This window comes from Carcharhinus amblyrhynchos, chromosome 2 (genome assembly GCF_965287045.1).
Source record: "Carcharhinus amblyrhynchos chromosome 2, sCarAmb.v2.hapA, whole genome shotgun sequence".
Classification (NCBI taxonomy): domain Eukaryota; kingdom Metazoa; phylum Chordata; class Chondrichthyes; order Carcharhiniformes; family Carcharhinidae; genus Carcharhinus; species Carcharhinus amblyrhynchos.
In genome coordinates this window covers 112234831-112249115 of record NC_137325.1, presented here as the reverse complement: position 1 = coordinate 112249115, position 14285 = coordinate 112234831, and the positions used below count along the sequence as shown (strand labels likewise).

Genomic DNA, 14285 nt, shown 5'->3' with positions numbered 1-14285 from the left:
CCCGTAACCACGTCTCCGTTACAGCCACCACATCCAACTGCCTCACAAACATCAAGGCCCTAAGCTCATCCGTTTTCCCTGCCACACTCCTAGCATTGAAACAGACACAGTTCAACCCACAAGCGTCCCTCGGAACCACCTTCTCCCTTATAATTTTCCTTTCACCCGTCTCTCTCCCAGCCACCTCCCCACCCCCCCTCCCTATTAGTTTAAATCATTCCTGAACACCCCAGCTAACCTCCCTGCTAAGACACTAGTCCCCCTCCCGTTCAAATCCTCCCCACCCCTCCTGCACAATTGCCTTTCTCTCCTAAACACCTCCCAGTGATCCACATAAGTAAACCCCTCTACCCTACACCAGTCCCTCAACCATGCATTCAACTGCATGATCTTGTCATTCTTAGCCTTATGGCCTACTCCTGCTCCTATTTCTTATGTTCTTACGTTCTTACACTTCGCCTTTGGTAAATTACCCAAAACGCGTGAAGATAATTTACAGAACCAACAAGGAAACTGTACAACTATGCTGCCTTCAAACCAAAACCAAAATTACTTAAACTTCAGCAAGCAGATGAAGCTTGTGTGCCGGTTCACTTAGAAACTGAGCTCCAGGTCATTGTTGAATCCTTTTCAAAAGCAAATGAAAAAATGGGACTTTCATGAAACACTTGTTCTATTCCACGCAGTGAGTGTACTACAAATTATTTGTTCCGCTCATAATCATGATATTGAAGCAAATGTTTCCTTTCAATAAAACTTAACCCTCGTTAAGTTGAAATTTCTTCACGATATAAATTGTTCCAGACAAAAAGCCTGTTGTCCAATGGGGAGAGAGTGGGAATATGAAGTTGGAATAGAGAATCAGCATGATCACTGAGCGGCAGCAGAACAGGTTAGGTGGGCTGAATGTCCTGCTCATGCTCCTATTTTCTCTGTTCCTATAAACAATCTCCCAATCACAGCTTGTTTTCTCTATCTCACTACTTTTCCCACCTCTCTTAACTGCTACTATGTTCAATGCTCCTACCAAATTTCCTTTTTTGTAAAATTCCAACTATGCATTCTATCAACAATAATAATAACTATGACAGAATATGGGTTGCATGTTTGCACATTGGTTCACACTGCTGCCTCACAGTGCTAGGAACCTGGGTTCAATTCCCAGATTGCATGGAGTTTGCATGTTCTCTCCATGTCTGCATGGGTTTCCTTCAGGTGCTCGTTTTCCTCCCACAGTGTGAAAGATATGCTGGTTAGGTGCACTGATCCGAACAGGCACCAGACTGTGACGACTAGGGGAATTTCACAGTACCTTCGTTGCAATAGTAATGTAAGCCTTACTTGTGACTAATAAAAAAACTTTAACTTTAAACTTTAAGATTCATCAGTCTTTCTCTGCATTGAAAACTGTAGAACTGCTTAAATCTATCAGTCTTTCTTTTCTCAGCCAATATTTGGGATTTTGAAGCCAAGTTTGGAATCACCTCATTATTATAAGTCATTTATTTTGTGTTCTCTTTATTCTTTTCGGTTTTCATCATGTCCTGCACCTTGGGTTTTGGTTCTTTACCTTGCTTTTCCTGTTCCTTTTGAAAAGCATTAAATTCTGTTATACATACTTACTGTTGGTTGCCATTACTCCAAAGGCCATGGTAGCATACATATGGATTTGTTTGTCCTCATGGGGAATTAATTTCGCCAATCTTGGAATAGCTCCAAGTGCCAGGAGACTAATTTTGTTTTCATCCCCTATAACAAAGACAAACCACCATCATTATCTATTGCGGCAAACTTAAAATTCTTGTTAAATATTAATAAATACATTATTATTTAAACAGCCATGAGTGAAGTGAGTTGGCAGGATTCAAACATTTTCTGTCTTTTTAAAGTTCTGTACTTTAATATATGATGTTATGCAGGCCAATTTTCCTCATTGCTGCGCCTGAAGCCAGTTTCCAGAAACTAAAAGGGGCCAAAACATCAGGTCACGCAAGCTGTGCTGTCCCAGAATTTCCATGGCTTTTTCAAATGGCTATACTTGGTCTGTATCGAAAGACTCCAATCATTTTAAACAGTATTTCAAAGGATGTGGGCAACTCTGGCAAGGCCAGCATTTACTGCCCATCTATAATTTCACTTGAGAACTTGATGGTGAGCCATTCATCTTGAATGGCTGCAGTCCATCTGGTGTAGATGCACTCTCAGTGCTGTTAGGAAGGCAAGGAGTTTCCTCACACACCTTCCTCCATGAAATAGGTCACTCAAACACAGGGGTACTGCAGGGTGACTCATGCTGAGATAGCAACACAATGGAGAATCTGAAATAGTCCAAAAAATCTGAAAGGGTCATTAACATCTGGAAAGTTTCTGTTCCTTTTAGTACGATATCCCAGGTTTTAAGGCTGGGTTGCTAAACCCTCAAATTTACACTTTCACTCGTTTCACCAACAGTACAGTTTCCTCGGAGCATGGCAAGAAATGGCCTAAAGCATAATACCTCAACAATGGGTGGACTTTTCACGTGCAATGCACCTCATGAATTCAATATAGTCAGAAAGGAGTAGGAAAATCAACTATATTGTTTCTACCTACTGGCATAGTTTGTGGAAATATCTCCATTATAAAATAACTTGCCAGGACACACTGTTTAGGATCACAGTTGAAGAATGGGCATCTCTGTTCTGTTTCAAGTTACCTGCTGTCAAAACCCTCATCAATGCCTTGACTGTCTCTAGATTCAACAATTCCAATGCTTTCTGAGTTTGTCTTCCAGCCAGCAGGTCATCCAAATTTCTGCTGTCATATACTAAATTGCATCAGGTCCTTTCTATCCATCACCCCTACACTTGCCTGACTTGCATTGTCATAGAGCAACTCAATTTCAAAATTCTCATCATTGTTTTGAAATGCCTCCATGGCTTTGCTCTTAAGAACATAAGAAATAGGAGCAGGAGTAGGCCTTCTAGCCCTTCGAGCCTGCCCCGCCATTCAATAAGATCATGGCTGATCTGTTGTGTCTCAGTTCCACATTCCCGCCCTCTCACCATAACCCTTAATCCCCTTGCCTATCAAAAACCTATCAACCCGCGTCTTAAATATATTTAGTGAGGCAACCTCCACCACCTCAACGGGCAGAGAATTCCAGAGATTCACCACCCTTTGAGTAAAGAAGTTCCTCCTCAACTCCGTTCTAAACCGCCCCCCCTTTATCTTGAGGCTGTGCCCTCTAGTCCTACTGTCCTTTCTGAGTGGGAAGAGCCTCTCCACCTCTATCCTATCCATCCCATTCATCATCTTATATGTCTCAATGAGAACTCCCCTCATTCTTCTAAACTCTAACGAGTACAAGCCTAGTTTATTCAGCCTCTCCTCATAGCTCAACCCCCTCAACTCCAGTATCAGCCTAGTAAACCTCCTCTGCACTCCCTCCAAGGCCAAAATATCCTTGCGTAAGTGCGGCGACCAAAACTGCACACAGTATTCCAGCTGTGGCATCACCAGTGCCCTGTACAGTTGCAGCAAGGCCTCCCTGCTTTTATATTCAATCCCCTTCGCTATGAAGGCCAGCATCCCATTCGCCTTCCTGACCACCTGCTGCACCTGCAGGCTGGGTTTTTGCGACTCATGCACAAGGGCCCCGAGGTCCCTCTGCACCGTCGCCTGCTGCAGTTTTTCGCCACGTAATAGTCCTTCCTACCATTCTTCCTACCAAAGTGGACCACCTCGCACTTGCCAACATTAAATTCCATTTGCCAGTTCCTGGCCCATTCGCCCAGCCTATCTAGATCCTTCTGCAGACTCTCCACACCCTCCGCACAATTTGCCGTTCCACCAATCTTGGTGTCATCAGCAAATTTCGACACCATACACTCAGTTCCCTCCTCCAGATCATTTTTATAAATGGTAAAATGCTCCTCCCTACCTCTGCAACATCCTCCAGACCTACAAACTTCTGAGATTTCTATGCTCCTCTAACTCTGGCCTCTTGTGGTTCTAAACACTTTATCCCAGGTTCCTGCACCTTCAGCTGTTCAAGCCCTAAGCTCAATTTTTTTTCTTGAATCTCTATCTCTTTACCCCTTAGTCCGCTTTTAAAACGCTCATTAAAACCTGCATCTTTGATCAGGTGTCTGCAGCTCAAGCATGTTTGGCTCTGAGCTGTCCACAACTTTCATGCTTGTAAAACTCCATCTGGCGAGCGACACAGCGAATAACATCCAATGGTTTATCCATCACAATAACCGCTGCTGTTCCTAAAGAGGTCTGAGCCTCGATCAGCGAATCAAAGTCCATCATCACATCGCTGCGGACGGATTTAGGGATCAAAGGTGTCGATGATCTGCCCGGAATGACGGCCAGGAGATTATCCCAGGCTCCAGTCACACCCCCTGTGTGTTGTTCTGTCAGCTCCTTTAATGGAATGGACATCTCCTACTCCACGGTGCAGGGACTGTTGATGTGTCTGGAGATGTTGAAGAGTTTTGTGCCGCAATTCCGCTCAGAGATTGCAACTCATGCTGGGAGGGAGAGAGGGGGGGAGGGTTACCTGGACACTTTGTCCCAGAAGGCAGGAACACTCCATAGACAAAGTAGAATTTTAGAGTTGGTCAATGATTCAGGCAAGTACGGAGGATGCAATGATGGAGAAGACTCAGACCTTGGCCACCTGTGCATATCAGAACAAGAACTGCAGGAAAAAAGGCAAACTATCCATTGCATCATGGAGCAAGCTCTTCAATTTGTGTGAGTGAAAAGGAACGTGATCGTGATAGGGGGCAGTATAGTCAGGAGTATGAAAGCTAGTCTCAACATGTTGCTTGACTAATGCTGGGGTTAAGGGCATCTCCTCGCAGCTGGAGATCAACTTGGGAGGGGAGTGGAAAAAGCCAGTTGTTGAAGTCCAAAGTAGGAACCAATGACATAGGAAAAACAAGGAATTTGATTCTGCTTAAAGAGTTTGGGGAGTTGGGATCCAAATTCAAAACATAGAACCTCAAAAGTAGTGATCTCAATTGGTATATGGTCAACAGATAGAGAATTAAATGCATCGCTCAAAGAGTGGAATGGAAAGGAAGGGGGAAATGGCACAGGTACTAAGGAAAGAGGGGGCTGTGACATTGGAACTGGCTCCACTTAAACATGTGGAGGGTTCAGGGTCCAGGTGAATTTTATGACTAGAGCTGTGAGAAGAGTTACAAGCTAAAATGGGGGTGGAGGAAACAAGGGAAAATTTTAAAGCTTTTTTTCAAAGTTTATTTATTAATGTCACAAGTAGGCTTACATTAACACTGCAATGAAGTTACTGTGAAAATCTGAAGAGCAATGTTGAGATAATGGAGCAGTGTAGTAACTTGGGTAAAGATCAGCGGAGTGAGACTGGAAGGGATGGAGAGGTTAACAGTAATAATGCATCAGCGTATAGGGTCCCGGCAAAGGATAAGGTAAAAAATAAAACTAAAGTTGCTTTATCTGAATGCATGAAGCACTTGTATCAAGATGGACAAATGAGTGCCACATATAGAGAAAAATGTATTTGAGATGATTATCGTTACAGAGTCATGGTTGCAAGGTGGCTAAGATTGACCAATGAATATGACAGGGGTTTAAACATTTCTGAAAGACAGCATGGAGAAGGAGCAGTAATAGACCTGATGATAAAGAATGACTTAAGGCAATAGTAAAAAAATGATTCTGGCTCAGAAAAATCAGGAATTAGAATAAGTATTGGTGGATCGGAATAAAGAAAATGCTAGTGGGAGTAATTTAAAGGCTCCCTCACAGTAGCTTTGCTGTTCAAAAGAACACTGCAAAAGAAATAATTGAAGCTTATAATAAAGGCAATGTAATACGTGGCTGACTTTAATCTTCGTATGTCAGAGAAATCAAACTGTCATCAGTAATCTAGAAAATGAGAGCTTGTAGAATGCTTTCATGAAAAATTCCTAGAGCAATCCAATGTGGAACCAACTAGGGATGGATATATTTTAGATGCAGTATTGCATAATTAATTAAATATGTCACCTCATGGGAGAAGGTCTTCATAATACAACTAAATTCCATATTAAGTTTGAGATTGACATACTTGAGTCCAAAACAAGAACCTCAAACTTAGAGAAAGTCAGTTACACAGTTATGAGGAGGGAAGCTGAGTTCGGGGGTTGATTAAGTAAGTGTACTTACATAACAACCATAGAGTAGGTCTGTGAACCTTTACATAGGCACAAGTGAACTCTCATTTAACTTCCATCACCTGCCCACAATATACAATCAACAAATTATCTTCTTTCTCTTCATTACATCCATCATACAGAATATCACTTGCAATAATTGACATCTAGAATTCCATATCCACTGTTTCTAAACCAGTCAGTGTTTCAGCAGCTAAAGTACTTTTTGCAGCCCTTTTCAGTTTTTTTAAGCTTCCCAAGCTAAGGGATAAGCTTTTCCACTTGCATCTGATTTTAATGATTCAATTAATTTTGAGTTTAGTAATTTTGGGTTCTTCTTTGATAACTAAAGTTAGTTATAACTATAAAGTTTGATAACTAAAGTTAGTTAGAGGGGAACCGATGGATGTGGTGTTTCTAGATTTTCAAAAGGCGTTTGATAAGGTGCCTCATAAAAGGTTGCTACAGAAGGTTAGGGTGCACGGAGTTAGGGGTGAGGTGTTAGCATGGATAGAGGATTGGTTGTCTAATAGGAAGCAGAGAGTTGGTATCAATGGGTGCTATTCTGATTGGCGGTTGGTGACTAGTGGAGTGCTGCAGGGATCAGTGCTGGGGCCTCAGCTATTTACCATTTGTATAGATGATCTGGAGGAGGGCGCTGAGTATAAGGTGTCGAAATTTGCTGATGACACGAAGATGAGTGGTAAAGCAAATTGCGTGGAGGGTGTGGAAAGTCTGCAGAGGGATCTGGATAGGCTGAGCGAGTGGGCAAGGACCTGGCAGATGAAGTATAATGTTAGCAAGTGTGAGGTTATCCACTTTGGCAGGAATAATAGTAGGAGGGATTACTATTTAAAGGGAGAAAAGCTGCAGCATGCTACGGTGCAGAGGGACCTGGGGGTCCTTGTGCACGAGTCGCAAAAACCCAGTCTGCAGGTGCAGCAGGTGATCAAGAAAGCGAATGGAATGCTGGCCTTTATAGCGAGGGGGATAGAATATAAAAGCAGGGAGGTCTTGCTGCAACTGTACAGGGTACTGGTGAGGCAGCAGCTGGAGTACTGTGTGCAGTTTTGGTCGCCGCACTTGCGCAAGGATATTTTGGAGGGAGTGCAGAGGAGGTTCACTAGGCTGATACCGGAGATGAGGGGGTTGGACTATGAAGAGAGACTAAATAGACTGGGTCTGTACTCGTTGGAGTTTAGAAGGATGAGGGGGGATCTTATAGAGACGTATAAAATAATGAAGGGGAAGGATAGGGTAGAGGTAGAGAGATTCTTCCCACTTAGAAAGGATAGCAGGACTAGAGGGCACAGCCTCAAAATAAGGGGGGAGCAGTTTAGATCGGAGTTGAGGAGGAACTTCTTCACTCAAAGGGTAGTGAATCTCTGGAATTCTCTGCCCGTTGAAGTGGTGGAGGCTACCACGCTAAATATATTTAAGTCACGGGTAGATAGGTTTTTGACAGACAAGGGAATTAAGGGTTATGGGGAGAAAGCGGGAAAGTGGAACTGATCCACTTCAGATCAGCCATGATATTATTGAATGGCGGGGCAGACTCGAAGGGCTAGATGGCCTACTCCCGCTCCTATTTCTTATGTTCTTATATTCTTATAAGTTAAGTTCTGTTTTTTAAGCAAAAGCTGCCATTAAAAGTTATGGGAAAACCGCTTTCGTGATAAGGCACACAGATGTTCTGTCTGACTCTAACTAGCTTTTGCAGCTGAGACTGAGAACTAAACCTTGTCCCACTCAAGGTCCTCGCCTCATGGCCTGTGCAAATGAGCATGTGATTTTCCTGGCCTGCAGCCAGGATCAGTAGGTAACCTGTATTTTCAGTTCATTAAACAAGGGTCTTATATTTTAATTAGATCATTAATCCAGTAACCATATCCTGCAGCGTTGTTTCTCTTCCTGCATCTAGTGATGCACAAGACAGATTTTTATCTGTTCTCATAACAAGGATTCTTCTGAAACTAGTCGCTAATCTGTTATAGCTTGAGGGGTTGCACTCCACGTCAAGCATGGCTGACCTGGAGTCTCTCCTGCTCTTACTGCCTGCCAATGGCATGTTGGAAGTATTTTGCAGATTGTAACTCAACCTGTAGACTGCATGATTAACACAGCTTCCTTTGCCATCAAGTTCTGGGGTGGGACTCAAATACGGTACTTCTGGCTCAGAGGCAGGGATGCCAACGACTGCATCACAAGACCTTCATCCCATAGTATAGTGTGCCTATATTTTTCCATATCTTGCCAAAAGTTATGGTGCTACATTTGTTTTTAATTAAGATCTGTGTGAATAGTAATTGACCTTATCAGTGTGAACAGAATGAACTGTTGATAAGAGGATGCAACATTGTTTGTGCAACAAGGGATTTTGTTAACAGAGGGATCTGACCTCAAGAACCTTTGTCAAAATGAACTGGACATTTATTTGGGAATATGTGCCAAGGAACTGAAGAATTAAGGAGATGGGGTATCAGGTGATACCTGAATCTAGCCAACCGTGAGTGTTAATTTGAATTATACTCAAAGGATGAGGGTCAAAATAAAGAATAAAAGCAGAAAATGAGAGCCAAGCTTGACACTTAGAGAGAACTTCAAAAGAAGAATGAGCACACTGACATTATCAGCAACGTGAAATACTAGAACTCCGTGGGATGAGACATTTCCACATTACCTTCACTGCTTTTTGTAACATATTTAGCTATTTGCTCAATAAGTTCTGCTTGATTCATAATAAATGGTTGTTCATACTATGTAGGCAAGGGCCCAGTCCAGTGTTGACATATTAAGAATGAGAGTCATAGAATGATTATATCACAGAAGAAGGCCATTCGGTCGATTATGTTTGTATTGGCTCTCTGAAGGAGCAATTCACTTCGTGCCACTCCCCACTTTCTCTTTGTGCCCCACATTATCTCCTTTCAGATAACAATCCAATTCCCTCTTGAATGCCTTGATTGAACCTGCCTCCACTGCATCCTCAGTCAACACATTCCAGATCCTAACCACTTGCTGCTGAATAAGATTTTCTTCGTGTTGTTATTGCTTCTTTTGATAATTACTTTAAATCTATGCCTCTGGTTCTCAATCCTTCCATCAATCAAAACAATTTCTCCCTAACTACTCTGTCCAGACCCGCATTTTTGAACAACACTATCAAATCTCCTCTCACCCTTCTCTTCTCCAAGGAAAACAATTGCAGCTTCTTCAATCTTTCTACAAAACTGAAGTTTCTCATTTCTGGAATGATTCTTGTGAATCATTTCTGCATTTTTGCCAGTGCCTTCACATCCTTCCTAAAGTGTGCTACTCACAACAGGACACAACACTGCAGCTGAAGCTGAATCAGTGCTTTATACATATTTAACATAAGTTGTTTCATATTCACTTCTCAGCCTTTTGACTAAAATCAGGTGTCAATCAAGGCCAAAATGGGTAGCAATGCCTTATCTTGTCAGTTTGGATTTTGTTTGTCTTTTTTGTGGGGACCATGAATTGGATTCAACTGGAATTTGAATTTGTTTTTTGGAATAAGCAAGGAAGGGATTCAGGTCTGCCCACCCAACTCTGAGCATTGGCTTTGTAACTTTAAGAATGGAATAAAAAAAATTCTAAACAAGCACCAAGACCTTGCTTGGCTTGTGCTGAGAAGGGTACTCCCCATCAGATCCTTTATGCATGCCCAAAGTCTCTATGCCACCACACGTTGGCCTTGAAGTGGCTGTGGGAGGGTAAAGAGACGGATTGCACATCTAGTTGTGGAACATGCTTTTGCAAAGTTCTGACGAGAGATGCAGTGGTATTTGTTGAGGTTCATCCTGAACAGTTCTGTGACAAAGAACTCTGCTCTACAGGCTTTTCCAGGGATGCATGTCAAGACAAACATCAACTCTGCTGGAGGACTATCAACTCAGTGAAAGGTGCTCTTTGGTCTGCCCAAAATATGTTGTCCTTTCATCACAAAGAATTGTCCTCAAGCGAGTATTGCAGAATGGCACATTCCAAAGTCCAAGGCTACTGCTGAAGGACGCACTCAAGCTTGCGGTTGTCAAGGTACAAAGGGGAAAGGTCACTGTGTCAGGCTTTTCAGCCAATCTACACCAAGTGGCTGGTAACTGTATAACCATGCACCACCCCGCCCCCGCCCCCCCCCTCCCCCCCCGACTGTGTATTTAATCCTAACCATACGTAACTGTATTTTAGCACTTCAAAGTGCAACGTGATTGATACAGAACTGTACTCTCTGTAACAAAAGTATTGAAATGTTTGTAATGTTTTCAATACAAAATTGATGCACATCAAGAGTGTATCTTGATCACTGGGGAAAATGCAAATATTATTGCATTTTGTTATGACAATCTGAAATGTTTTGTATTGTGTCCTTCAGATATTTTATAAGTAGCAAAAAAAACTGTTCTATGTCCCTATTGATAAAGCCCAGGATACATTATGGTTTATTAATCGCGCTCTCAGTCCATTGTACCACCTTCAATGATTTATGCATATGGAGAACTGTGACCCTCTACTTCTGCAGCCCCTTAGAATTGCAGCTTTTATTTATTTAAAAAAAACCATTCAAGAGATGTGGGCCTTGCTGGCTAGGCCAGCATTTATTGCCCATTCCCAACTGCCTTTGACAAGAAGTGGAGGTGAACTGTCTTCTTAAACCAATGCAATCCATGTGATGTAAATGTACTATAGCGGTATTAGGAAGGGAGTTCCAGAATTTTGACACAGCGACAGTGAAAGAATGTTGATATATTTCCAAATCAGGATGGGCAGTGGCTTCGTGGGGAACTTCCAGATGGTGGTGTTCCCATGCATCTGTTGCACTGTTCTTCTAGATGGCAGCGAGTTTGGAAGGTGCTAAGAATCCTTGGTGAGTCCCTTCAGTGCACCTTTTCAATGATACTCATTGCTGTTACTGTGGCTCAGTGGTGCAGGGAGTGAATGTTTGTGAATCTCAATCAAGCAGGCTGCCTAGTCCTGGGTGGTGTCAAGTATTTTCAGTGCAGTTGGAGCTGACAGTCAGGTGGGTTACTTGCCACAGGATTCCTAGCCTCTGGCCTGATCTTGTAGCCACAGTTTTTGTATGGCTAGTCCAGTTAAATTTCCAGTCAATGGCATCCACCAGGATGTTGACAGTAGAGGACTCTGCAATGGTAATGCCATTGAATGTTAAGGGGCAATGGTTAGATTCTCTCCTATTGGAGTTGGTCATTGACTGGTACTTGTGCGACACTAATGTTACTTGCCACTTGTTTGCCCAAGCCTGAATATTCGACATGGGCTGCTTCTGTATCAGAAGACTCATGGTGGCACAGTGGTTAACACTGCTGCTTCACAGTGTCTGGGACCTGGGTTCAATTATGACCTTGGGCTATTGTCTATGTGGAGTTTGCAAGTTCTTCATGTCTGCGTGGGTTTCCTCTGGGTATTCCGGTTTCCTCACACAATCCAAAGATTTGCAGGTTAGGTGGATTGGCCATGGTTAAAAAAAAATTTCCTCTTAGTGTCTCAAGACATGTTAGGTTAGATGGATTAGCTAATGGTAAATGTGTGGGATTCCAGGAATGGCAGGGAAGAGGGTTTGGATGAAATGCTCTGTCAGAGTTGGTGCAGACTTGATGGGTCAAATGGTCTCCTTCTGCACAGTAGCAATTCTACAATCCTATGAATCATGAATGGTGCTGAATACTGTGCACTCATCAGCAAAGATCCCCACAACTGACTTCATGGTGGAAGAAAGGTCATTGAAGCAGATGGAGGTGGTTAGACCAAAAACACGACACTGAGGAATTCCTGCCTTGGAGACTGAGAAGTAACATGACTCAGATTTATAAAATTATGAGGAGCAGAGAAAGAGTGGACAGGAAGAAACTTTTCCCTTGGTGAAGGGATCAATGATTAGGGTGCATAGATCTAAGGTAAGGGGCAGGAGATTTAGAGAGATGTGAGGAAAACTTGGGGGTTAAGGTGAAGTGACCTACAGGCAATTTGATCCAAGCATTATGGAGTTGTTTATGAGTAACTCCATTGGTCTGATCAAACAATGTGATTGGTTTCCAGTTACACCATTGGCTGAGCGCCAGAAAACTTTCTGGAAGAATGTGAGAAGTTTAGGATGAAGAAAGCCTTTGTCTTCAGGGAGAACACAAAGGCCAACCGTCACAAGCATGCCCTGAAGGAAAAGCTTCAAAGTTAAAGAACCATAAAGGAGAATCCAGATCAGGAATGGATCTGGCCAGTTTGCTCAAGAATGCAGGTAGTATTCATTTTCAGTTAAAGAGTTAAAAGTTGAAGTGTAAGAGTTAAAGTGTTGCAACTGTCGTGAGTTTGGTTTAAATGAATATGAGTCAACTCCTGTCCTTTGGTTTGTAATACTAAACAAAGTAGTTTAAGTTTAGAGTCAAATAGTGGTGGAAGTCAGGAACTCAGTGTCTGAAAGGGTAGTGGAGGCAGAGACCCTCATTACATTTAAGAAGCATTTAGAGGTGCACTTGTGATGCCATGGAATACAAGGCTACAGGCCAAGTGCTAGGAAATGGGATTAGAATAATGAGGTGGCTTGTCTTTGATTGGCACAGACGCAATGAGCCAAAGGACTTTTTTTTGCGCTGTATATCTCTATGACTCTGTGTACTGGAGCTGAAATGACTGACCTCTAACAACCACATCCCTCTTCCTATGACTTTACGCAGTGGAGAAATTTCCCCAGGGAATTTTCCACATTGCTGAATAGATGTCAGTGTTGTAGCTATACTGGAATAGCTTGGCTAGTGGTGCAGCAAGTACATATCTTCAGTGCTATTGTCAGAATGTTATCATGACCAATAGCTATTGCAGTATCCAGTGTCTTCACGTATTTCTTGATGTCACGTGGAATGAATCAATTTGGCTGAAAGTTGGTATCTATGATGCTGAAGACTTCCAAAGGAGGCTGAGATGTATCATCCACTCAGCATTTTTGGCTGACAATTGTGGCAAATGCCACAGCCTTATCTTTTGCACTGGTGGGATGGGCCCCCACCTTTGAGGATAGGGATTTTTGTGAAGCCCCCTCCTCCAATGAGCTATTTAATTGTTAACCACCATTCACAGCTAGATGTGGCAGGACTGTAAAGCTTAGATTTGATCTGTTGGTTGTGAAAACGCTTAACTCTCCTGTAACTTCATCAGGCTGACACCTCATTTTTTAGTTATGTCTGGTGCTGTCCCTGCCATGCCCTCCTGCATTCTTCATTAAACCAGGGTTGATTCTCTAGCTTGGTGGTAGAGTGGGTGCCATGCTAGTCTATAAGGTTACAGATTGTGCTTGAGCACAATTCTGCCACTGCTGATGGCCCACAATGCCTCATGGTTTTCCAGTCCGAAGTTGCTAGATCTGTTGAAAATCTATCCCATTTAGCACTGTGGTAGTGCCAATGAAGGGCATCCTCAATGTGAAGAGGGACTTCATCTCAATTAGGACTGTTCAGGAGATACTTTTACTGATGCTGTCATGGATGGATGCATCTGTGGCAAGCAGGTTGGTGAGAATGAGGGCAAGTATGTTTTCATCCTTTTCTTTATTCCATTATTACCTACCACTACATTCTCCCAAATGCCAGAAAGTTTGATACCAATAAAATATTGTGGGATCTGCTTCTGGTTGAATACAGTTGGTTTTCAGCAACACATATCTCACTGAAAAATATCATACTCTGGAAACATCATTCTCTTAAAGTTGCATTAATTTCATTTCCTTGTTTTTCCTTCTGCATCAGCTGCTTCTTGGCAAGGTTTCAGTAACAGCCCTCTGAAATGTACTATGTTGCAGAAATGCAACTTTTATTTTCATTGATTGACACTCCCATGATCTTAGGGCCAAAAAAACTAAAACAATTTCCAAGATTACTATTCCAGCTTGAGAAAGTCCAGTCCAACATCTGTATAACCCTTCTTCAAAACCCCTAGAAACTATCCTCACTTTAGTCCTACACATCACATCAGCAATGACTTTTTCAGTAAAAATACATCTGTGAGAGAAGGTTGATTGCCCCTTATCTGGTGCCTCAAAATAAACACTCCCTGATAATTAATATAATTATTATCTAATTTCCTTTGTTTTAC

General features: G+C 42.4%; 1 protein-coding gene across 1 annotated transcript in view; it reads right to left on the bottom strand.

Moving 5' to 3' along the window:
• Positions 1 to 14285, bottom strand: part of armc3 (armadillo repeat containing 3) — a 104419-nt gene that overhangs the window by 70234 nt on the left and 19900 nt on the right. The window contains exon 4 of the mRNA XM_080211186.1: positions 1624 to 1749. Within this exon, the coding sequence (XP_080067312.1) occupies positions 1624 to 1749 (126 nt within the window). The remainder of the gene's footprint in view (positions 1 to 1623; positions 1750 to 14285) is intronic.